Here is a 23,927-nt window from a genome sequence, read left to right as displayed (position 1 = left end):
TCCCTCCACACCGATCTCATCTCTAGACGTAGTAAGTACTACCATAATAAGAATCAAAACAAAAACGGCTGGTTTGCAACCTCGGCACGCCATGGCCTTGCTATCTTGTCTCATTGTCTATGTGCAAACCTAGCTAGCCGATTGAGAACAGAATTTGATTCTCTCTCCAACGAGCCAACAATAGTAACTGCATGCACCATTTCCAGCTGATCCATTCCATCCGAACAGGCCGGCATTGTTCAGTGCTTCTTCCATCTGCTGAGTTACTACGTTCTATCCGGTCGAGAATATCACGGGCGCAAGGGGGATTTCCGCTCCGTCAGATCCGATCAACCTCATCGATCAAGCGAAGGTACGGTGTATCTGCTGCATCTACATACACTACGCGGGGATGGGGATGGGCCGGCCTTGTCTTGTGTGCATTTCTGTTCAATCCCAGTACTGTTACCAGTAACCAAAAATACGACCTGAATTATACAACTCCTACTGCATTTTCTTTATGCTAGACGTCACTCATACGTTGCCATGACAGGTTAATCTGAGGTACTTTTATTTGGTATTAAATCGATGGTGTTTGATATTCATTCACTTCGTAGGAGCTTTTTATGTACATATTTTTTTTCATCTCAAAATGAAGAAGACAGATTCGATCCGTGGGCTCTGGTATCCGTCTATACGTACAGTACGTGTGTACGCAGCAGCCCGGCCATTATATTCAGAGCTTAAGGAGGCCTTTCTAATATAATTGGACTTGCACGCGCTGATTTGCCTCCAAAAAGGGGAAAGACTACTTACTTAGCGACAGGTCCACGCGCTTGTAAAACAAACACTTTAAGTTGATTGCTAGTGGTAAACATTAATTGCCAAAAAATGAAGAGCGATTTTTGAAATAATAAAAAAAGGGGAAGATGATCTTAAGGAGCATATTACCACATACTACAGGGGGTTTATTTGCCCTACAAAAAACAATTTTCAATGATTCAGTCTCAATGGTTGATTACAGATTGACCGCCCAAAAGATTGGACATGAACACGCATGAAAGGTCACTGTGGTTCGAGTGCACGCAGATAGAGCGTAAAAAATGCTACAAACCCAGCTGCCAAACTAATCCAACCTTGTAGCTTTTGTAGTACGTCGCAAAATTGGAAAATATGAAAAACTCGTCTCCTAGACCCAGTAACAATGTGTATGTTCGCGTGTAATTTGTTGCAACAAATTTGGCCCGTTTGGGTGGGTTACCAGGCCCCCTGACGTCAATGCACGGCCCATTTCATTGGTTACTCTCCTCGAGCACAATCGGCCCATGGTAGGCCCATACACGATGTTGCATCTCCGACGGCCGGAACCCGCGGAGCCTCAAAAGTTTCTTCTAATTTATTTTTTACTCTTAAAAATATAGTATGCTGACTAAAAAAATTGGCAAGAAATGTACACGGTTTTCTAAATATATTGAGTCCGAATTGTATCTACTTTTTCTCTCTCTTCTCCATTCTCATGCTATATCATCATACTCCGTAAGTCCTATGCGGCACTCATACATGTGTGTGAGAGTGTGAGATTACATTGGGGATTTTTTTCCCTAGATATATGTTGCATATACTCCCAAATTGTAGATTGTTTTGGTATTTCTAGGTGCATAATTTTTTCTATGTACTTAGATATAATCTATGTCTAGATGCATAATAATATTTACGAACTAAAAAACTAAAACGACCTACAATTTGAAACGGGAAAGTATGTTGTACATATGGCAACAGGCATAAAATTAAAATTTATATGCTGCTTCTAATATTGGATATTGAGCACAAGCTAGTTATCTTCCTTAGCTACTTTTTTCTCTCTTCCTTAACCCCATAATATGTCATAAAATCTGCATAACAATTCTTTAATGGGCATGCTACAATACAATGAATAACTTTAAAGTGACCAATATATATTTGTGTTAGACTAGTAAAGGCATACTACTACACTACACGTGGCGGTTTCATGGTAGCCAAGTGGTCAACACCTTTCTGCCACCTAGTATGATTTCTTTTTGTCGCAAATATTCAATGTTTATAAAAATGTGTGCACATAAATTGCATCATTAATTCATGAAGCCAGTTTTTCTGAATAAATCCTTACGCGCCGCTCATCCCCATCTGACACAACATACTACCTTGCCAAGAACAAAAGGAATCCGCCATGAAAATGGCCACGGCCGCCGCCGCCACCTCCTCCTACAGCAGTGCGAGTGCCATCTTGCTCTACGCTATCTTCTTTGCCGGCACTCACGCCGAGCCGACCGAGGTGGCAACCTCTGAAGTCCCAAGCATACTCCCCGTATGCAAGACCGTCGGCGGCGGCAGCACGTTCTTCGACGTCCAATACTGTCTGGAGGCACTCGGCTCTGACGGCCGGAGCGCCAACGCCGGCATGAACTACCGCACCTACTCATCCATCGCCGCCGACCTCCTCGCGGCCAACGCCACCAGCACGGCGACCAAGATCGGCGGCCTGCTCCGGGGGCGCGGCGGCGGCGATGAGGCCACGACGCGCTGCCTCCGGTCGTGCCAGGCGCTGTACGGCGGCGTGGTGAGAAGGCAGCCCGGCTGCGCCGCCGCCGTCAGGGGCAGGAAGGACGGCGAGGCCACGAGGTGCCTGGAGGAAGCTGCGAGCGCGGCCAAGGAGTGCGAGGAGGGGTTCGGGAAGAGCAAGGTAGCGTCGCCGGTGACCATGGAGAACGACGACGCGTTCAAGCTCGCAAAGCTCGCCGTCGCGCTGCTCAGCATGGCTCATTATTAATCACTGAGGAAGGCATTCCTAGTAGGGCGGCGAACATGTATCATTTTATTTTCTGAAGAATGTATGTGGCTGTACTGGTAGTCTGGAGCTACTCCTTTCGAATAAAGCAAATAAAGCAAATACGGCCGCGTGATCTGACATGCAATAAAGCAAATCTCTGCAGAGAGCAGATCAACCAGCAGCAAACAAACCTGACGTGATTTTATTTAGTATCTGCATCGTCTTACACTATACGAAGCATTATCAAGATGTTACCATGCATATTCCTCATCTACCACTCTCCAGTCGTGTATGGGTGTTACTATCTCACATCTCCGCGACAAGCTTGGACTGCGCCAGCGCGAGATCGAACGCGCTGAAGGAGTGAGGAGCCAGCGTGACCTGCATCTCCTCTGCAGCGTTGCTCAGCTCGCTCTTCACCGGCGCCACCTGCACAGTTGTTTACAATCAGACTTTGGATTCAGACAGGCCAACCGAAAACAGAGCACAAACATGCGTAGAGTCACATGGTCATTCAGACACAAGCAAGCAAAAAATAAGGGGCAAATTACCTTGGTTGGGTTACTGAAAGAATTTTCATCCATCACATTCCCGGATGTGAGGACAGTGGAGGTTGATCCCAGAGCATTAACACTAGCCTGAAGTCCACTTGTGGAAATTGTGAGGCTAACAGCATCTGATCCAAAGTTTACAACCTGCACAGCACAGGAGCTTTCCGAGATTATTTACGACATTTTGCTCCTCCAGATAGTAGCTACTAGCTAGGATGGATGTGATAGATTTTACTTGCCTTTACTCTTAGGAAGCTGTTCTCTGAATCCTGCCAAGTAATTGCAGATGCTGCGAGCGAACCAGAGTAGCTGGAACTGACTGTAATTGGATGAATCATAGCACCGCTGGACTCACGGAACAGCGTCTGCATCCAGTAACTAGGAGTTCCATAATGTTGCCACGAGTTGAAGACGATAGCATCTGGGTTCCATCTGACAGTTTTATTCAAACGCAATTTACCTCAGTGTTAGATGAAAGGAGAACAGAAGCAAAGAAAGCATCAAACCATGGATACTAACGTTCTGTCGTTGTCATTTACAAACAGTGGAGCGTAACTTGCCATATGAACAATGTCACTGCAAAGAACCAACAAAAGGTCAAATAACTCACAGTGAAAGCTTTCTTAGTAGTGAAGCTAGAGCAGATGGAAGTCCATCAGGTCATGGTGACTAAAGTAAAAGGACAAATCTAAAATTTATCCATGGCAACTCAGGTCTGGTCATCATGGAACCAACAATTTCAGTAATGGAAAAAGCACCTGTTCATCTCCAGCCCGGTAAGGAAAGCAGCTTCTGCCAATGAAGCAAGAAGACTTCCTCTACCTGCATCACTTCTCCAAACAGCGTACTCACTCACAAAAGCCTGCATTTGAATCATATTCAGAAATATGTTTGCTGTCTGAACAGGACATGGCGATGCCAATAGGCATGAAGGATGAAGTCAATGAAGTTCTTGAACATGAAAATAACATCCACACATGGCAGTACTCACGACTATGGCTCCACATATATATTTCTTATAGTCCTTTAGAATTAGAATGCACCTAAGAATTTGCAACCTTATTCGTCATCCTCTTTCTTGCGCTTGGATTAGCCCTAGGAGTTGTAAGTTATAACTCTTCAGGTTGTTATTGAGTGCATATTTCAGGGTTTTGCTAAGTTTTATATAGGAAAGACAGGACCCTTTTTATAATATCCTAAGAACACCCCAAGAGAAATGTTAGGATGCCCTGAATCAATGTAAATGACAGGTCATGAAAGAGTTATTTCACAAAAATCTTCCTTGTAAAAATTGAGACTTACCTTCGGTCCACTACGAGATGTTCTGTCAAAGGTGTTCCTCATGTTAAACAAAGTTTTAGAATCGGTATAGACCTAGAAAAAGAAGCGATATTGAAATTTAAGAGAAGTAAAATTGACCTTGACAATGAATTATTAAACAGAACACAGGAATCAAGACACAGGAGAAAAAAGAGATAAATAGACTTGGCAACAGGAACTTTACATGGAAGTCGTATAAATCAGCAGGATGATCAAGTGGTCTAGATGAACCATCACAGTTTGAAATCATTTGAATATCTGGATAGGCCTGCCTTATAGCATTGTAGAACTTGAGGTAATTACCTGTTCAACAGAAATAGAGAATGTCATGACATGCTAAAAGTATGTTTCATCAATAAAAAGGATTGTAGGTGAAGTATTTCCCTTGTCAACTACCACTGGGAATCATGTTCAACTTTTTCTGTGCTAGTAAAAGGACATTGGGATTCAGGAAGCCCTTGTGCACAAGACCATTTTGACTTAAACTCCACAAAGGATGCAACAAATATGTAGTTGATAAATTTACCGCGGTAAAATTTTTTCCCACAATCTTCATTTCCAATCGCAACATATTTCACTGGGAATGGTTCAGGGTGCCCCATTGCAGCACGAACAGAGCCCCATGTTGAATTTGCACTCCCCCTTGCAAATTCTAGACTGTCCAATACATCCTGTAGAAAAAAAAAGACATTTCCATATCAATTAAGCTACAATCATGAGTATTAAAACTACCTAAGTCTATAGGAGATATAAGGTATCTTATTGAGCTAGCCCCTATTCATGTAAAACGAAGAAGTTAATGCATAGACAATCTTGGTAAATGCGAATATACAACACAAGCCAAGCATCGTATCTGCATGTGAACTGCCTGAATAAAACGTAAAGGATGAAGCCCATCACAATGTCTTTTTGAGCATTCAAGAATAAGTGAATAACTTTAGATTATCCAAACTGATCATATGCAATTATTCTCATTGTGATCTGAGCAATAAATTTTTCATTTTGAGATATGCTTTCTTTCTCATAAAAAATGAAATTATATTATTCTGATATACAACGGTAATTTGCACCCATTGCTGATAAAGTACAACGCATTAAAAATTGAATACTCCTATATCTCTATAACAAAAAATGTTTAGTCTGCTAGAGAAATAACTGGAACTCAAAACATACCTTTACAAATGGAGCAATAGCAGCAGTATCAACTTCATCGTTGTGGCTAACTCCTGAGTTTTATGAGCAGACTTTCCATTAGTTTAGAAGGCCAACAGTGATAAAAGATTTAACAAATATGAAAACAATTACCATTGTTGAATACCCAGATTGGGGCAGCGTCCAGGTCCTCAGCAAGCTTTGATGTAGATTTCAAAGTTAATTGTTAGAGGGGCAATGATATGAAAGAACAGATGAATCAAGCAGTGTAAACTGGTACCTGAAGAAATTCATAATATCCAAGGCCGTCATCAGTCCAGTAATGCCAAACATCCCCGAAGTGTCCAGGCCTCTCTTCCCATGGACCAATAGATTCTCTCCACCTGAATGCATTTCTTAACCAATCACCTTCTACGAAGCAGCCTCCTGCATTAGTTGGATGAAATCTAGTCAATTATCCCAACATGTATAAACATATATCAATATATCATATATTTCCAAAAAACAAGAACCTGATTTTCAATCAGAAAAGATGACGCATACCAGGGAATCTCAAGAATCGTGGTTTCAAATCCGAAAGCATGGATATAAGTTCTGTCCGGAAACCATGTCCCTGTGTGTGCAGAGCAGTGTTGATAAATACTCAGACAAACTCTTGCACAGTAATTATGACCATAAGCCAGAGACAGATCAATTTCACTTTCAAGATTAATAAATCTGAAGATAGAGTACACTAAACAGATGAACCAACATATAAATTCAGCCAAAGAGGGTATCCATTGGAAATATTTATTTGGTGGTTGCATTCAACAAACAAACCAAAGCAGCAAACTGGGTGCTACACAGCTTACACTTTACACTATTCTTCTCTTGAGATAAAGGGTTATAAGTGGCCAGTAGTATGGTTTGCAGGATGATGAGGTGCAGATCATAGTAGAAATGTTGCAGCCAAGTGGGCGTGGCACATGATCGAGGTACCCAGCCCAATCGATGGAAATGGGACATGATTATTAGATTACTGAAAGGGGGAGTCTTGACCTGCTGACCATGTTTTTTTTAAGGGGCAAAGATTTTATTGCTAGGTGGAATTAAATGACTGGTGATTCATACTCACAGGTTCGCTACTAATTTATATTTATCATTCATATCTTATAAGGTTTCTTTCTTGGCCTTATTTGTGTCTTTCACTATAAGGTCTAGAATAGTACTATAATTTACCTTGTATGTGTCTTCAGGCATGAGTGATACTTGATCAAACCATACAACTCCTTTCTTGTTAGTTGTTATTTGAAGCCTTGAGGTTCTATTGGTTCCTTTAGCAACCAACTTCTGCTCCACTTTTGTCCAATTTGATGTACCAGAAACTCTGCAACAAAGCAATCCTTTCAGGTATTGTCAATAACAAAATATTTTTCTTGATCCTCTCCCAATATTGAGAGAAAAGGTACTAACGTAATTGCAGCTGAAGCCAGGTTTTGCAAACCATCAGAACTTGTTAGCGAAACTGCCAAGTCTGTTGTTTCTGCTGATTTAACGTACATAACAAGATTGTAGGCCTTTCCATCTTCTATATTCTGTAGGTTGAAATGATAAAATTATAAAAAAGAAAATAGTGGAAAAGGTTGGGAAACAGAACATGTACTGAATATCTTCCTAACATAGAACATAAAAGGCAACGCTACTGAAAAGTACAGAGAAAATGCATGGGGCTCTGATGGTTGTAATTCCTAACACTAGTCCTACAGCTATTGCTATTGTTACTGAAATTGGGAATTGGCATTGACAGTAAGTTATGGAAAAAAAAAACAGATCACATAGCATAGCTACCTTAGGCTGCACAAACTACTGATATTAACTAAATAGTTTTGATGAAACTATCCGTTTTTCTCATACTGATATGAACATGCAGTATATGATAAAGTCATACCATGCCCCAGAACCCCGGGTTGTAAATACCAACACCACCAGTAGGACAGTCATCACAGAGGACCTCCATTCTCAGAGCAACAATGTTTCGACTGAAACATGAGGTACGATCAGTCGCCACAAATACAGAAGAGTCATCTCCAATGATGGACCATGGGTCAATATTTGACGGAGTATGTGGGCCTCCAGCTTCAAAACCTGACGCATAATTCCAGAAGCTGTTTATGCTAAACCATGAACTTGAACATCAACAATTGACAGAGTCTATGATGAAAACAACCTATTATGTTCTTTCCAGCTCATGATCAGAATAAAGTTGGTATTATTTAGAGAATCATAGTATGCTCAGAATAATCAGGTTTGATAAAAGAAAATGTTCTGGGAGAACAGATTTGAGTTAAGCAGACAATATGACAAACTATCACCTTTAGGCTATTAAATGGGAATAATTCTTTCGCATCTCATTCACAGCAAAATAAGCGGTCCAATCGTTTGACAGAAATTTCGTTCCAAAAGGGACACAGTGAAATCAAGACTAACTGACGTACCTCTGTTACTAACAAGCTCTGCCCATATCCCACCAGCTCCTGCATGATTGATCTCCTACAGTATAGCCAATCCACGGAGTATATTTTGATGTTCTGATTATATGTGGTAAAACATGACAAGCCCAACAAATTACTGTCTCACCTCGAAAAATATCCCAAATAGTGTTTCTGGTATCTTTCGGGCTGACTGCGGCGAGGCATCAACCTTGAGGGTTGCTACTTGGGTGGCCACTAGTTCTGATGCCAGACATCTGGAACCCAGGCAGGATAGAAGCAAGAGGCAGAAGATTGTAGCAGAGGATGCTTCCATGAAACCCATAGGCCCCCACTTGTAAGAATTAATGCAACGAGTGTGTCTATTGGACAAATAGAGAAGAGGGTATCATTACAGGTCAGTTGAGTTAGACTGAAACAGAAGTTACTACCAAATGGCATCTCCATTTTAGAGAGAATTGAAGCAGCATTAGAACAATCAAAAGGCAAACGCATAGCAGTGGTACATATAGTAAAGAACAGATAAACGTCCACAAAAATGTTTATATAAGCTAGAGCACTTTATATGCTTCTGTACACTGGAAATCCAAAATTGAAAAGGCTGTGATAAAGCATACGGTTAAATCATTATTAGTAGGCAAAGAAGGACATCGAAATTATTTATCATTTCATTTATATCAGACAACAGCAAAGAGATTCGCTTTCAATTAAAGCGGGGCATTTCCTTGTTTAAAGAAAACACACGCGCGCGCGGACAAAGACTAACCAATTCTCCTCTTTTGGCATTCCATCAAACAACTTGCCCCCACAACCAGGAGCTCGAATTTGATCCAAAGAACAGGGGAAAAAATATCACAGAGCATGTAGGTAAAGCAAAAAATGGAGTCTTTAGCGAAGTGCTCACCATGCATCCACCATCCAACACCTCCTCAGGAAGAAGAGGCGAGCTCCCAGCTGCGAGTACAGGGCAGGAACCGGGGCGGCGTGCGCTTAAGTAGAGGAAGACGAAGCAGTGGCTTTGAAGGGAAGTGTGCCTACGGACTACGGAAGCCACGCAAGGGGTGTGGTGGAGACCTCCGCGGTTCAGATGCCCATCGGGTGCCGGAGACGGCGGACGTCAGGGCGCGCCGCGGCCAGTTGCTTGCCGGAGCGCGCTTCGTTCGGCGGCGGTTGGCTGCGCGCGGGCGCCGGCACGTGGGACCGGTGAGCGGCACTGTCGCCTTATCCGCCTCATTTGGATTCTTTTTTCCTGCCGGCGTACTTAATCAAATCATGGAGCGAACCAAGGTCCTCGTCGTCGTGGAACAACTTTGGAGCCTTTGATGTGGCTGTGGCCGTATCTTTGGTGTATCTCGTGTGTGCTTCTCCCCCATCCCAACTTCGCGCACACTCACACTACTAACAAGCCAGTTTATGTTTCTAATACAATAACAATATATTCAATTTATCTGACCGCACAATATGTATACTAAATAAAAATGCCAAGTCCAATATATTCTACAGTATATGGTTTCTTAGCTTACTCCTAGTCAAGTTAGGCCTTAGTCCAAGTTATGCCGGTTAAAACAAGTTTCATCAATTGATTGCCTCTATTCCAAATTTATTTACTTTGACTTTGCTCTAAATCAAAAATCTCTAGTTTTGATTAAATTTATATGAAAAATGCACAAACGTCTACAATATTAAATTATTTTCATCAATTTCACCATGGAAATGGAAACGTGAGCTAATTTGATGTTATAGATTTTTAAGGGATTGATGTTATAGATGTTGGTACTTTTTTCTGTAAATACTAAATTTGATTTGATCGCAAAGTTAAAATAAACTATAATTAGAAATGGATGAAGGACCTTTTAATTACCTAGTTAGTTACATATGCCCTGAGGGTAGAAGCAAAGACAATTGAGGGCTATCCAATGTATCTGTTATTTCTATCAATAGAAACACGTGTGGCAAGTGGTAACACTCTAGCTGTAGACTAGATAATACTACAAAGAGATAAAATGCTACAATTTCCATTATCAGTATTGATAAATGAAAAATAAGTCCGGACTGATTTTTGCACGCGGTACTGAACATATCATATTAGCATTTGGCGCACAAATTCAGTTTATTAACTGTTAATAAGGAAGGACAAACAGATCTCATCGTTATCTGTCCTTTGATGTGGCGCACGATGGGGCACTCAACAGCAAAGGCTGTCTTGTAGCTAGGCCTGTCTTTAATAAATACTAGCTAGATTAGACTGTAATACTGTGTACGAACTATATATGAGGGAGCTAGCATGAAAAGGCTGTAGTCGCGTGTTCTTGAGGGTGAGGATGAAATCAATGATGTTTTGGCACGGGTTGCATGCATATTCAATTCATTCATATCTGAATTATTTGGCGTCGTTTTGCTGCCCCTAGCAGCTACGTCGTCGTACGTACGTGTGCAGATAAAATCAAATGCGATGCGTGACGCCATGGGTTTGCATTGCTTAGCTCCAAACGCAAGGAACAACTTGGATGAATGGATGGATGGATGATCACAAGTAGTTAACCATGTGCACGCGCTACTCATATGTACATGATGTGTCGCACTACTACTGATATCATGTCTGATATGATGATGGGTGTCATTTCCTGGTGCAGCACGCAATATATATGGTGCAACGCAACATGGCATCGCGATCGCGCTCTGCTCGGACACATCAAATAATACTGGCGGCGATAGTGGACCGACCGATCGATGAGATGCTTTTTCTAAGTGTTGCGTCGCGGGGGCGCATAGAAATGACGACGATGGAACCGCCGGAACCGAAAGAGATCGACAAATTAAGGGCGTGTGATGTGAGCCACATATATGCATATATCCATCATCCATCACTCACACGTACAAGCAATGCGAGAAATGTTACTTCCTCCGTGCTAACTTCCTTCGTGCTAAATTATAGGTTGTTTTGACATTTCTAAGTTCATAGCTTTTGCTATGCATGTAAACATAATGTATATTTGTACGTATAATAAAATATATGAGTTTAGAAAAATTAAAATAACCTATAGTTTGGGATGGAAGCAGATATAAATGGATGCATGTCTATCCTCCTTCGGTTCTTCCCTCTTGCAAAACGTAACTGCACGCCTACGCATCGCGCCAAAAAGCTAGCCGGGCCACTCGCAGCTCCTTGTCTTGTTGGGCTGGCCACTTGTATAATTCCAGGTTCCCGGTCTAGGCTCGGCCCATTAAGATTATTAGGCCGAACAACGAACCGATTAGGTAGGTAGGTAGGTAGGAGGGAGGTGAGTGGACCAGATGCAGCCCGTCAAATATGCAGGCCCAACTACCGTCTCTCCCTCTCTGCTCCTCCTCCTCCTCCCCTGCTGCATTCGCTTCTCCTTTCTTTCTTGCCAAAAGAAGAAATTCGTTGTAGGCAGCAGTCCCCCCAAGCAGAGGCAGAGCTCGAGAGAGGAAGGAGGACAGCCATGGATGCTTCGGCCCTCAACAACCCGCGCCTCAAGGCGCTCATAGAGGTATGCCCCCTCCACCTACTTGTAGTAGACCTATAATAACAACCTTTGATTTCTTGGTACCCATCCCAAATCCCATAGCCATCAGCGGCGCATCTCCGTTGATCCCCAGATGATTTAGTGATCTGATCTAGTCGACGGTGTTGCTCCACTATGATCGAAAACTTAGTGACTTTGGGCTTCAACGTACTACTTCTTGCTGTGCCAACCATTAATCCCCTCGCGGAATTCGCATTTTCCCCTTTTCCATTGTTTAGATTTGTTCGTCGGTCTCATATAATTCCTGGATAATAATAGAGAGCGAGAGTACCCGCGTATTTGGCGTTTAGTATCGAGAAAATGTAACCGCTGCTAAAACCCTAGGAAGGTTCACCAACGTGATGTCTGCACTGCACTTGTGAGATATATCCAGTACCACTCCACTCGCTCGGAATCGCAATACAAGTGACGCCTCTTGATGATGGAGGTTCTCTTGGTTCAGTTGCTAAAAGGGTCATCAGATCCATTCATTGTACAACTGCAGCCAGCCAAGCTGCTGGTTCTTTATTTGACTGATTCCTGGTTTGGGTGTACAAATTATACAGTCCTGACCGACTGACCACATCTCCCTGCTGTCTGGATTCTGGCAGAACCTGAATGGAACTAGTGACTCGTGATGTTTTTTTTTCATTTAACTAAAAAGGAGTTTGGCCTTATGGATCCAGGGAAACATTTGTTTCATAAACTAGTTGTTCGAAGCTAAAACAATCCTGAATCCAATTTCCAATGTAAACAAGGGAGGCACTTTGTTACTTCCTGTGAATTTAACAGAAGTGCATTCCTATTTTGGATCTAAATAATGTCGCAGCATGTTATTTCAGTGAAAAAGTTATTGTCTTACAAAAGTAATTTGGGCTTAAACCTAGTAGTTATTGTTGCGTGAATCATTAATTCTGTTGTTGAACTAGTGTTTACCTCTTTTCCATTGTTTAGCTTTAATTTATAGTGTGCTAGAATTCCTGGATAATGATAGAGATAAATATCTTATCAGCTGAGAGCTTGAGTGCACCTGAAGTTTAGAGGTGTGCAGGGAGATAGGATTGAGATTTAACTGGTGCTAAAACCGTAGGAGGATTCAGGAACGTAATGTCACTGGTGACATATCCAGTGGCATTGCACAATGCCTAGTATAAGTGATGTGTCATGGTTCAATTTTTAAAAGGGTCCCAGATCCATTCCACAACTGAAGGTAGTACCAGATTTTGACCAATTGTTTGTGCATAAACTATATATAGCCCTGACCATATACTGAGCTATCTCCCTGCTAATTCTGGCTATGCCTGAATTGACTCACATTTTTTCCTAAAAGAGAAAGAAAATGTTTCTATCTGACATAAACTAAGGGGACTTCCTAACTGATTTTCTTGTATCCTGTACTTAACGATCATGTTAGGTCAGAATGGAAGTTAAAAGTGACCCATGGACCCACGTGATAATAAATTGATCTCATGACTCATGGGCCCATAAAAAGAGTGGCCTCGTGGTAGCACAGAAACAGTTTAGTTTGTAAGCTAGCTGCTTGAATTTAAACACTCTTAAATTCTTGTGTCCATGTGTAATTTATACAAGCAGGCATGTTGCATGCCTGTAATATAACAGAACTGAATGTCTGTCCAGGATCTAAATATTTTGACTGCACACTGTTTCTGTGAATGAGATTAACTATTTTCAGTCAGCATCTGTGATGGTTCCATTGTGAAATATGTGTGAGTTGCATAGATGTGAATAGCATCAAAATTAGCATATTTACACTCACACAGAGGTGCTGTTGTAATTTGCAAAGTCCTTTATCTTGTATAACGTGCGTGGGAAATTATTAAATTACAAATCGTATAGAAGTCTGCATTTTATAGTTAAGTAGCCAAACCTGAGGGGAGAAAATTATGATTGTTGGCGATGCTGCTTTACTAAAAGTATGCTTCAGGGACAAATTAACATTGCCTTTTTATATCGAATGGGAGGAAACTAATTTGTTGCGCTTGGGACTCAAGGAGCTGATTTCTATCTCGGTTTCATTTCTTATCTGCATACCGGAGAGTTAATTAGCATCTCTTGACCCTTCGAATCTTTTGTAGCACTTACAATTATAATACAGCTCCAGCATCTCTTTGGTAAAAAACCTGTGCGACTAAATTGGCATAGTGATGGCTGCTCTGACAGAAATAAAATTACTAAAAAAGTTTCTTGTGTTGCAGGAGGAGAGAACGAAGGCCTTGACAAATGAGCTCGTGGCAAAGCTGACGCTTGCTTGCTGGGACAAATGCGTTACTGGGAGCATCGGAAGCAGCTTCAGCAGGAGCGAGGCCTCGTGCTTGTCCAACTGCGCGAAACGCTTCGCCGAAGTGAAGATGATGACCATGCAACGCTTCACCGAGCGGTAGCTGAAATCACATAGGCCAAATGGAGTGGAGTAACTGTGTTCTGCAGTAGCACGAATTTTGTTATCTTTTTGCTGTCATACTATCGTTGGTGAGAGTGAGATGATAGAGAGACATGTCCAGTGTCCAATGATCTTTTAGTACTTCTCTAAACCTGATGGGATGAAGCAGGTACTAAGAAATATATGCGTTTAAGGTGATGTTGAACTGAAATGTTCTCGAGCTGCTGATGCACAGTTAACAGCACAGTTACAAAGCTGATTCATTCATCAGTTTAGCAACCCACTACTGTATACTCATTTCAGTTGTTTCCAGCAAACTCCAGTGGCGCGTATCTCAATGTTCATCCAAATCCAGCGGTGGAGGGTGGATACACTTTTTGTTCGGTGAGAGCCAGAGGTTAATGAGCGGTGACACGACTGCCTTTGCTGTTGCTGTACTGCGTTCGTATACGTGTATATATGTTGAGGGAAGCGACCTGAACGAGGAGCGACACCCGGTGCCTTTTACTTCCGACTTCGTGAGCTCCGAGGACTCCTGTACTGTTTGCTCCGGGCCTCCGACGACATCCCCAAGGTTACAACTCTAAGCTCATATTTTTCCTAGCTAATCTGCTACTGTACAGGTTTTAGTCTCAGCGCTCAACTCTTGATTTGTTAGTTTTCTTTTGGTGTGTGTAAATGGTTGCCTCGAATCTCGAATAACCTAAGATTTAGTTTTGTTCTGTACTTCTGGTGCTTGGACGATCTCCTCAATGTGGCAGAAATGTATTTTCCCCCATACTTTCTTTATTGATACCTGCATTTTTAAGAAAAATTGATGTCAAAGGTGGAATGTGTAGGAGTAGCTCACTGATACGTTTGTTCTTTGTGTGAATCCATCCACTCAAATCTGTAATTATACTAGATACATATGTCTATTGTGACTCCTCTCTGCTCAGAAACACATGTAGTGATCACTGAATGTGCATTTTTTTTCCTAGATTTGTTTATTGTTGAACTTCACAGGATATTATGATCCTGTTATTTTATTTTAGAAGTTGGCACTTGTCCTTGTTTGCTCGTCATCTCTGTTATCTCTTATATTTTGTTTCATGTTTGTCGCCTCTGTTTCTTATTTCTTATACATCCATCTCACTTTGTCTATAGTATATTGGTATACAATCTTGCATACATTTTCCACACGGTAATCGCAGTTCGTTGATTATATTTGTCACTACCACTATCACAAATAATACACTGTCCAGTGACTTTTATTGACCATTGTTCTGTGCAATTACCAGGAGTTCACCATGGAGAACTCGCAAGATGAATCAGAAAATTACGAGCAAGAGCAACCCTTGGAAATGAAGCCATTGCGGTCATTAGCGCCAATGTTCCCGGCTCCTCTGGGATATGATGTGGCAACCCAGTCAACTGATCCACTGCTAGTTTTTGTTACGCCGTTCAGGCCCCACACCTCGCCAGAACAATCTCCAGCTTCATTTGGTCAACCCTTACCAAAGTCACCAATTCCTCTGAAGGCTACTCCAATCTCAGCGGCATTTCCCATGCCACAACGCGAAGATGAATCGTCAGATGAAGACTACAAGCCCTTTTGTGATCATAAAAAACCAACATCGCTGAGGACTGCCAAGGCTAAGAGGACTCATCAGGCTGGGTACTCCAATGAAGCTAACATCAAGTGCAAGTCAACAAGGAGAAGCCTCAACACAGAGCTTGCCTCCTGTCCATCCTTGTCAAGCGACCCAAATAAATCAGTTGAAGAAATCATGATGATGTTTGATTCACTGCGGCGCCGTATACTGCAACTGGATGAAAAAGAGGACGCAAGAAGGAGGGCTGACTTGAAGGCTGGTACTCTCATGATGCGGAATGGCCTGAGGATCAATAACCTGAAGACCATAGGACCTGTACCTGGTGTTGAAATTGGAGACATTTTCTTCTTCAGGATTGAAATGTGCATTGTAGGTTTGCATGCACCTGCGATGGCTGGCATTGATTACATTTCCACTAAGCATGTTGGAAAAGATGATACTCTGGCTGTCAGCATCATCTCATCTGGTGGTTATGAGAATGATGATGATGACACGAACATTTTGGTGTACACAGGACAGGGAGGCAATAGTCGGCACAAGGAGAAGCATGACCAGAAGCTTGAAAGAGGTAACCTCGCTCTCATGAACAGCATGAAAAAGAAAAACCTGGTCAGGGTTGTGCGCAGCGCACAGGACCCTTTCTGCACCTCAGGCAAAATTTACATTTATGATGGACTTTATCGGGTCGAAGATTCCTGGATGGACAAAGCAAAGAATGGCTTTAGTGTTTTCAAGTACAAGCTGAGAAGAGAGCCAGGACAGCCTGATGGAATTTCAGTTTGGAAGATGACTGAGAAGTGGAAAGCAAATCCTGGGACAAGAGACAAAGCTATACTACTGGATTTATCATCAAAAGTTGAGAACCTACCTGTATGCCTTGTTAATGATATTGATGATGAGAAAGGGCCAAGCTACTTCGACTATGTAACTGGAGTGGAGTATCTGAGGCCACTTAACAAGACAAAACCATTACAAAGCTGCAAGTGTCTTAGTGTGTGCTTGCCTGGTGATCCTAATTGTTCATGTTCACAACTGAACGGTGGTGGTCTTCCTTACAGCGCCTCTGGACTGCTTGTGAAGCATATTCCAATGCTTTATGAGTGCTCTTCCAGATGCCAGTGTTCTCAAAATTGTCGAAACAGGGTCACACAGAAGGGTGTTAATCTGAAGTTTGAGGTCTTTTGGACTGGGGATTGTGGATGGGGTCTACGGTCTTGGGATCCCATCCGTGCTGGCACATTCATCTGCGAGTATGCTGGTAAGGTCATTGATGAAACAAATATGGATATAGATGGTGATGAAGATGAATATACCTTTCGCACATCATGGCCCAGTGCTAAGGTTTCAAGATGGAACCTGGGAGCAGAATTACTTGAAGATGCAAGTGCTAGTGTCTCAACCGAGAGCTTAAAGAAATTACCTATTGTCATAAGCGCAAAAAGTTCAGGCAATGTGGCTCGTTTTTTGAACCATAGCTGTTCCCCAAATCTCCTTTGGCAGCCCGTGCAGTACGACCATAACGATGGCAGTTACCCACATATAATGTTTTTTGCAATGAAACATATTCCTCCCATGACTGAACTGACCTACGATTACGGAACAAGAGGAGCTCCTCCTGACATTAAGGGGAAATTTCCAAATTCTTCCAAACTCAAGCCATGCCTCTGCGGCTCTACCAATTGCCGAGGTTCTTTCTGAAAGAAACTAGAAGATGTGCTGGGAGTGCATGAACTAATGTACTAAAGGCAGGTAAAAAACATTACCATATCTGGCCACAGTGCAACAAAGTATTCTTACATTGTAAATTTGTGTTGATCCATTGTGCTGAACTCTTTACTATTCTGTGATTCTTTTATGATGATTGTCTTCTTTTCAGAGAATGTATCAATATAATCATTCTAACTTGAATAAATCTTGCTCTGATGCTCGATCGATAGATCACTGTATTATTTACCTATTGAATAAAACCTTATATGAGTAGTTGTTATCCTTGATGGCACCTTTTAGATTGCTTAATAATGCAGTTTCGTACTTGCTGAACATTTGAACAATGCACGTGCATTTCAACCCCAACATTTTTTTGTTTCTACCCTCCCAGAAACATCACCAGTAGCTCTAATTTTTCTGGCATCAAGTAAACAGTACAACTTTTCTTTATCAGGACTGTGGGTCATTCCCACACATAAGGCTATTGACCACTATATGTTTTGCTAAAATCTGGAAAAAGTCACTGTAACAAAAAACCGGAAAAAGTCGTTGACAACTAGAGTTAAGAACGCTTTTCACTGTTCATGCATGCATTTGTCAATGTATGAAATTGTGGTAAAATTGAACAGTTAATTTTGGCAAGCTCAATCTTGCCTTGGTTGCTTAATGCTGCTATCTTTGGCTTTTCAGGTTGCAATGCTCATTTGGGCTTGTGTAAGCAGTGACGTGTTTTGAAAGGGTTTTTGGATGCTGCTGGCAACCGGGGAGAGACAGATAGTAGTCAGTAGATTAAAATACTGCGTCAGGAGGCAGTGAGGCGCCCAGCTTTTGTGGCAGTGTGTAGTTTGTGTAATGCATGACTGGAATGCTCTAGTTTACAATGTGTTCTTCCAGACTGGAATGCAAGTATGTGGTAGCATGTACATCTTGCACCAACTCGTTCTCTGTAAAGTAATAACAAAAAAAGACCACTAGATTGGGCATAACTCATAAGCATGGAATTGCGTTGTGATAAAATGTGAGCAAAGCTGCATAGTTGGCGGAGTAACGTTGTTACGTTTCTGCTACCTCTTCCAGCACTACCAGCAGGGACAAGAAAAACAGAACAGCACAAAAAAAATCATTTGTCTGAGCCCAGGTTCGAACTGGGGACCTTTAGTGTGTGAGACTAACGTGATAACCAACTACACCACCCAGACAGGTCGATCAGCTCACTGATCAAAAATTTGAAAACTATAAAGGAGTTTATGAGGACGAAATTGAAAACAAACAATTTGCCACTCTGAAAAACTATCAGGAACGATCGAGTTTTTTTAGTGCTTGTACAATTTGATGTAGCCCTGATGAAACAAATATACAGGTAAAGTCATTGATGAAACAAACATGGATGATGAGGAAGATGAATGTGCCTTTCACACATCATGGCTCACTGACAAGGTTTTATGATGGAATCTAAGAGCAGAATTACCTGAAGAAACAAAGTGCTAATTAATGTCACAATTGAGAACTTAAAGAAATTAACTGTTATGATCAGAGAAAAAAATTCAGGCACTGTGGCTCGCCTTCTGAATCATAGCTGTTCCCCGATCTCCTTTGGTAGCCTGTACAGTATGACCATGGTGATTAGTTACCCAGATGTCATGTTTTTTTGCAATGAAACATATTGCTCCCATGACCTATGATATGGTACAAGAGGAACTACTCCTAGAATTAAGGTGTGACATCCGGCTCAAATTTGGATGGGCCATGAGCGCAAGTGCTCATGTTTAGTACCACTTAGTTGAGTAAGGGTGGAGTCAACTTATAAGTCTTTATCCACTAGCTATAGTACCTTCACGTTAACCCTTTTACACAAAGCAAGAATGAAAATGTTTATCTGTAAGATAAACAGTTGACAATTTGATATCTCGTCTATACTTGGCTTGTTCTCTGGAAAAAAAAGCTTAAAGTTCAATTTGTAACAATTAATGCAATGAATAAAAATACAAATGACAACACAGATATTCTAACCGTAAAGCCATCATTCTCCACTTTGGAAACGATCCAATTAATGCAACTGGTACAAATATCATAAAGACGTGATTGAGATAGCAGCAAATGATATATAAATGATCAGCACCCGCAATGGAAGGAATGGAGAGCAAACAATTGCCACACAATCAATGCCATACCCCACAATCGGATTTGCTTTTGTCTAATCAGGATTCCTCTCATCAATTTGTTGCCATGCAAAACTCGTTCGTTCAGTACAAGCACATGTGCACTATTCTCCACAAAACATCTCGTATCATCCATCCAGTAACATAGCAGCATCAACAATCTACCAAGAGTGGACATGGCCTCATCCCCCTATTCCTTTAGCAGTGTGAGCGTCATCTTCCTATTTGCGGCCACTTCCAGTGAGGTCGATGCAGCACCCGTCGATCCGTTGTTTCCTATATGCAAGACCGTCATTGGCGCTAGCAATCAATCCTTTGATATAAACTTCTGCATGGAGGCTCTCAACTCCGATAACTCTGATGACTATCGATCAGAAATTCGCCATCATCGCAGTGGACCTCCTAACCGCCAACGCCACTAGTACAGCAACACAGATTGGTAGTCTGCTCAAGAAAGAAGGAAAATGTAGAAGGTCCCATGAAGTGGTGCCTGCGGGGTTCCCGAGTAGCAATCGGGGGTCCCATTCACCAATTTTCTTCTTTACAAGGACTGTATTTGCTAACCAGTCGGGGTGTGAACGCGGCGAACCCGTCGAGGCGAACCCGTCAATATCCGTGTGTCGTCTTCCATGAGGCGGTATTGTATCGGCGGGGCCTGGGGCGTGCGCCGTTGTCATGCTGGGGTGGATTGTAGGCATCGCCAGGAGCGCCGTAGCGACGGTCGTAATCATCGCAGCGATGGTCGTAATCGTCATGGCAGCGTAGCTCCTCCTCCCGACAGTTGCGGGCCTCCTCCTCCACATCGCGGTTTAGCTAGTTGCCGACCCTTGGAGTGTCGAAGTCGCTGTTGTACTGGGCGCGCCGGTGGAGCTCCGCCTCATCCCGCTCCTGGTGACGGTTGTTGAGGTCACCACGGAGGTCGCGGAGATGGTCGCGGAGTTCGCGGTCAGGTTGCCTACCAGGCTGGCCGCGGCGTTCGCCGTCTCCTCGTCCGTCATGGCGACGGTTGTCGTAGTGGTGGTTATCTAGTCGGCGGTCGTCATCATCGGGATGATGGTCATCGCTTTGGGACTGGTCCACCTCCTCCTCTTGAATGGGCTCCAGCTGACCTCCCATGCAGCGGCTGTGATCAGCTCGGCCACGATCGGATCTACTCTGATCAGATTGGCTTTGGGAGTGCTGGGTAGATGTAGATTTGGAGTGCGATGATCGTCTTCTTGAGCGTGTTGAGGACTAGGCCTTTTCCTCGATCTGGGCGTTAGCAACACGGAGGCGTGCCGGGATCCACTGCAATTGCTCTGAATCCGGGAGGTTTTCCAGATCGGTAAAGACAACTCCCAGGTTGGCCTGGGGTTTGGCGAAGACGTCGTGACCGGCTTGTTCTAAGTCGGCCTGCAGATTGCGGGCATGTAAGGGACGCCTGCATCAACCTCCAGTGTCATCCTGGCCACCGTTGACAGCACGGTTAGGTGCCGGCGGGATGGGCGGTGCGCCGGCCGCTGCGGGGGTGGCGGGCGGCTGACGAACTTGCTAAGCTCATTCCTATTGGCGGTGCCTGCTGCGGTCTCGATTACTCTCATTGCGCCCTTCCTCCTAGGAGGAAGTTTCACCATCACGAGGAGGTTCGTCGGCAGAGACAACGAAGTCTTCCCGATCTTGTGACGTAAAGATTCCATTTCTTGCCCCTGTAAGGGTTTAGGGTTAGGGCAAAATGAGGGACATGTAACTCATCGCAGTTCGAAAACTGGGTGGGTTCGGGTAGGTCATCAGATTGGATCTAGAAATATTGCATGAGTTTTTCGGAAAACACGGCAGCCGAGTTCTTAATGCTAAAAGGGGAGCGGGGAGAGCCCTGCGCCGACCTTCCGGGGCGTAGTGCCGCCTCAAAGAGGTTGATGCACTCAGCAATGGTGTTGCTGATGCAATCTGGCCCTGCGATTAGATCAGAGGGTGTGGGTGGGTAGGTTGCTGCGAGGATGTGTGGGATCCTCTCTGAGAGAGAGAGATCGCCGACTTGCAGGGTAAGCAGCGTGATGGTCCTCAGGTGAAGGTCTTGCTCCGTCGACGCAGATCCGATGGATGCCGAGGTGGTGGTAGAGACCGAGTCAACGATGGAGGCGGCAGAGTTGGAGTTCACCAGTGTCGGTGTTTAGACTCAGCAACCTACCAAGGGGGGTGCCCGAGGTAGTGTTTTGGTTAGTGGGGCTCGTCGAGATCAGGAACTCGAAGGTAAATGCAGACACATGATTTAGATAGGTTCGGGTCGCTAGATTGTGTAATACTCTGCGTCATGTGTGTTGGTTGGATTGAATTGCTTTAGAGGGGTCCCTGCCTCATCTTATAATGCTGGAGGCAGGGTTACGGGTCGGTTGGTTACAAGAATATTAGTTGGATACGACTAGAGTAGTTCTACTCTTATTACAACGAGTACTTTTCTAATCCTCGACTAGTTCCTGCCTTTCCATGCAGACCTCGCCGTCCTGCGTCTCCATGTCAGATGCGTCTCGGTGTCCAGCCACTGTCCAAACCTTCTGGTGAGCCCATAGATGTATATACGATAATCAGCATGCTCTTAAAGCGGAGCTAGATCGGGTTGGCGAGGAAGTCCTTCATGCTCTCGGGGAAGATGACACCAGGGCAGGATGCTATCGAGCTCGTTGGGGGAGGATTTCACGATCACCCCTACCTAGCGAGACAACTGTCGGATTTAGTGACCGGCAGTCCACCAGGGGGTTACCTAGGTGGTATATTTGTAGGCGGGGGAGATCGTAAGACCAAGAACTCGAATGGTAACATAGGGGCGTAGGGTTTAGACAGGTTCGGACCTCCGGAGAGTAATACCCTACGTCCTGTGTTCTGGTGGATTGTATTGGTAATCGCAGATGCGAAGAGTTAATGAGGTGGAATCGTCACCCTCGGGAGCGCCCCTGGCCGCCTTATATAGGCTGACGATCTAGGGTTATAATCAGATAGGATCTAATCTGGTTGTTATATAGAAAGCAATCTGAATCGGTTTACATCAAGTATCCCGTGATATTCGGGTTGAATTGATTCGCTCGGCCTCCTAACATGTGCTCCACGCGTCTTCATACCTTAGCCCGTTTGGCATGGTTGGGCGGGTCCACTTGTCAGGACCCGTGCGCAAGAATTTTGGACGCACAAAATCACCAGCCCATACCAGTATACCACACTGTGCTCTGATTAATGAACACAGGGTGGATGCTGAGTGAGAGTATCTACACAACAGCCCGAGCAATTAAAGGCATGAAAGCCGAAGGGCAAGTAAATATATTCGTCTCCTTGTGTGAGCAGAAGAGCACCAATGCATCATATCCATAAAAGAAAAGTTCCAGTGAGGAGTTCCATTTCGTACCTTATGCAGCTGTCTCAAATTCTGTCTTCCTCTTCAACACAGAGCTCTTTCAGCAGGGACAAGAAAAAAAGGCATTTGTCTGAGCCCAGGTTCGAACTGGGGACCTTTAGTGTGTGAGACTAACGTGATAACCAACTACACCACCCAGACAATCTGATGGGTAAACTGTACATTAGCAATAATGAAAGCTACTAGGATGATCAAACCTGAAATAACATGCACATGATGTGAAATTTCAGTTTTTATGTGAACCATAATCCAAATCATCATCTGCTTCAGAACAAGATGCAGTAACAAGTTAAGAGCTCTCCTCAGAACAGCTAGTATGACCTCTAACTCAAAACAAGCTGTACAAACAGGTCCTAGCTAGTGCACAACACAAACTCTTGAACATTTACCAGAAATCTCCACAGGAACACTCCCAATCTGTAAAGTAAAAAAAAAAATGCTTGATCCTTCTTCACTTTTCTGCTGAGGAGTGAGGGGGAGGGAAGCCCAAATCACGTGACATTATTAGCTTGTAAGCAAACGTCAACTGAAGGTACGTACCACCACCGACAAACTAAAATATTAGTTGTTCTTATAATCAATAATTTAATTAAGAGCCCAAGAAGATTCTCTGACGATCATAAAGTTCTTTAAGCATCAGCGCCAGGCGTCAGAGCTAATTCAGGCGACGGGTCAATATCAGGAGTGAGCAATTGATCAGCTGTCTAATTAATTGCACAAGAACTCGGACGCAAAAGCTAAAAATGTCAAGTGATTAGCCTCAGCCCTCAGGGTTCTCTCAAGCACAGGCAACAAATAAAATTATATTATTCTCTCAACTTGTATGCGTGCCTGACTCAAATTGCGTTGCCTTATTACAAATACAGCTTTGCCGTCTGAT

The 23,927-nt window shown here is 43.2% G+C and overlaps 4 protein-coding genes and 2 non-coding genes across 6 annotated transcripts; 3 read left to right on the top strand and 3 right to left on the bottom strand.

The window, feature by feature from the left end:
* The first annotated feature begins 1,985 nt into the window (after positions 1 to 1,985).
* Positions 1,986 to 2,921, top strand: LOC101764820. Its single transcript, XM_004978287.3, has one exon. It carries the CDS (start codon positions 2,186 to 2,188, stop codon positions 2,783 to 2,785), a length of 600 nt encoding a protein of 199 aa, XP_004978344.1. The 5' UTR covers positions 1,986 to 2,185; the 3' UTR covers positions 2,786 to 2,921.
* A 9-nt stretch (positions 2,922 to 2,930) lies between these two features.
* On the bottom strand, positions 2,931 to 9,524 carry LOC101766582 (alpha-L-arabinofuranosidase 1). Its single transcript, XM_004977397.4, has 18 exons — positions 9,181 to 9,524; positions 8,425 to 8,638; positions 8,283 to 8,337; positions 7,736 to 7,932; positions 7,261 to 7,382; positions 7,027 to 7,174; positions 6,352 to 6,421; positions 6,089 to 6,234; positions 5,962 to 6,007; positions 5,830 to 5,882; positions 5,183 to 5,327; positions 4,841 to 4,959; positions 4,639 to 4,710; positions 4,095 to 4,198; positions 3,856 to 3,912; positions 3,576 to 3,768; positions 3,337 to 3,480; positions 2,931 to 3,214 (listed from the first exon to the last, which is right to left on the bottom strand). Exons 2-18 carry the CDS (start codon positions 8,599 to 8,601, stop codon positions 3,092 to 3,094), a joined length of 1,971 nt encoding a protein of 656 aa, XP_004977454.1. The 5' UTR covers positions 8,602 to 8,638; positions 9,181 to 9,524; the 3' UTR covers positions 2,931 to 3,091.
* A 2,107-nt stretch (positions 9,525 to 11,631) lies between these two features.
* Positions 11,632 to 14,415, top strand: LOC101766174 (mitochondrial import inner membrane translocase subunit TIM8). Its single transcript, XM_004977396.2, has 2 exons — positions 11,632 to 11,788; positions 14,020 to 14,415. The coding sequence occupies exons 1-2, from the start codon at positions 11,741 to 11,743 to the stop codon at positions 14,203 to 14,205; spliced, it is 234 nt and encodes a 77-aa protein (XP_004977453.1). The 5' UTR covers positions 11,632 to 11,740; the 3' UTR covers positions 14,206 to 14,415.
* A 150-nt stretch (positions 14,416 to 14,565) lies between these two features.
* On the top strand, positions 14,566 to 18,492 carry LOC101765754 (histone-lysine N-methyltransferase, H3 lysine-9 specific SUVH1). Its single transcript, XM_004977395.2, has 3 exons — positions 14,566 to 14,778; positions 15,485 to 17,548; positions 18,197 to 18,492. Exon 2 carries the CDS (start codon positions 15,494 to 15,496, stop codon positions 17,495 to 17,497), a length of 2,004 nt encoding a protein of 667 aa, XP_004977452.1. The 5' UTR covers positions 14,566 to 14,778; positions 15,485 to 15,493; the 3' UTR covers positions 17,498 to 17,548; positions 18,197 to 18,492.
* Positions 18,493 to 18,631: 139 nt separating this feature from the next.
* On the bottom strand, positions 18,632 to 18,705 carry TRNAV-CAC. The gene has a single exon. It is a non-coding gene; the product is annotated as a tRNA-Val (tRNA).
* Positions 18,706 to 23,114: 4,409 nt separating this feature from the next.
* On the bottom strand, positions 23,115 to 23,188 carry TRNAV-CAC. The gene has a single exon. It is a non-coding gene; the product is annotated as a tRNA-Val (tRNA).
* Positions 23,189 to 23,927: the final 739 nt, after the last annotated feature.

The sequence above is a fragment of the Setaria italica genome, chromosome VII (genome assembly GCF_000263155.2).
Source record: "Setaria italica strain Yugu1 chromosome VII, Setaria_italica_v2.0, whole genome shotgun sequence".
Classification (NCBI taxonomy): domain Eukaryota; kingdom Viridiplantae; phylum Streptophyta; class Magnoliopsida; order Poales; family Poaceae; genus Setaria; species Setaria italica.
This window is presented reverse-complemented; position numbering and strand designations above follow the sequence as displayed.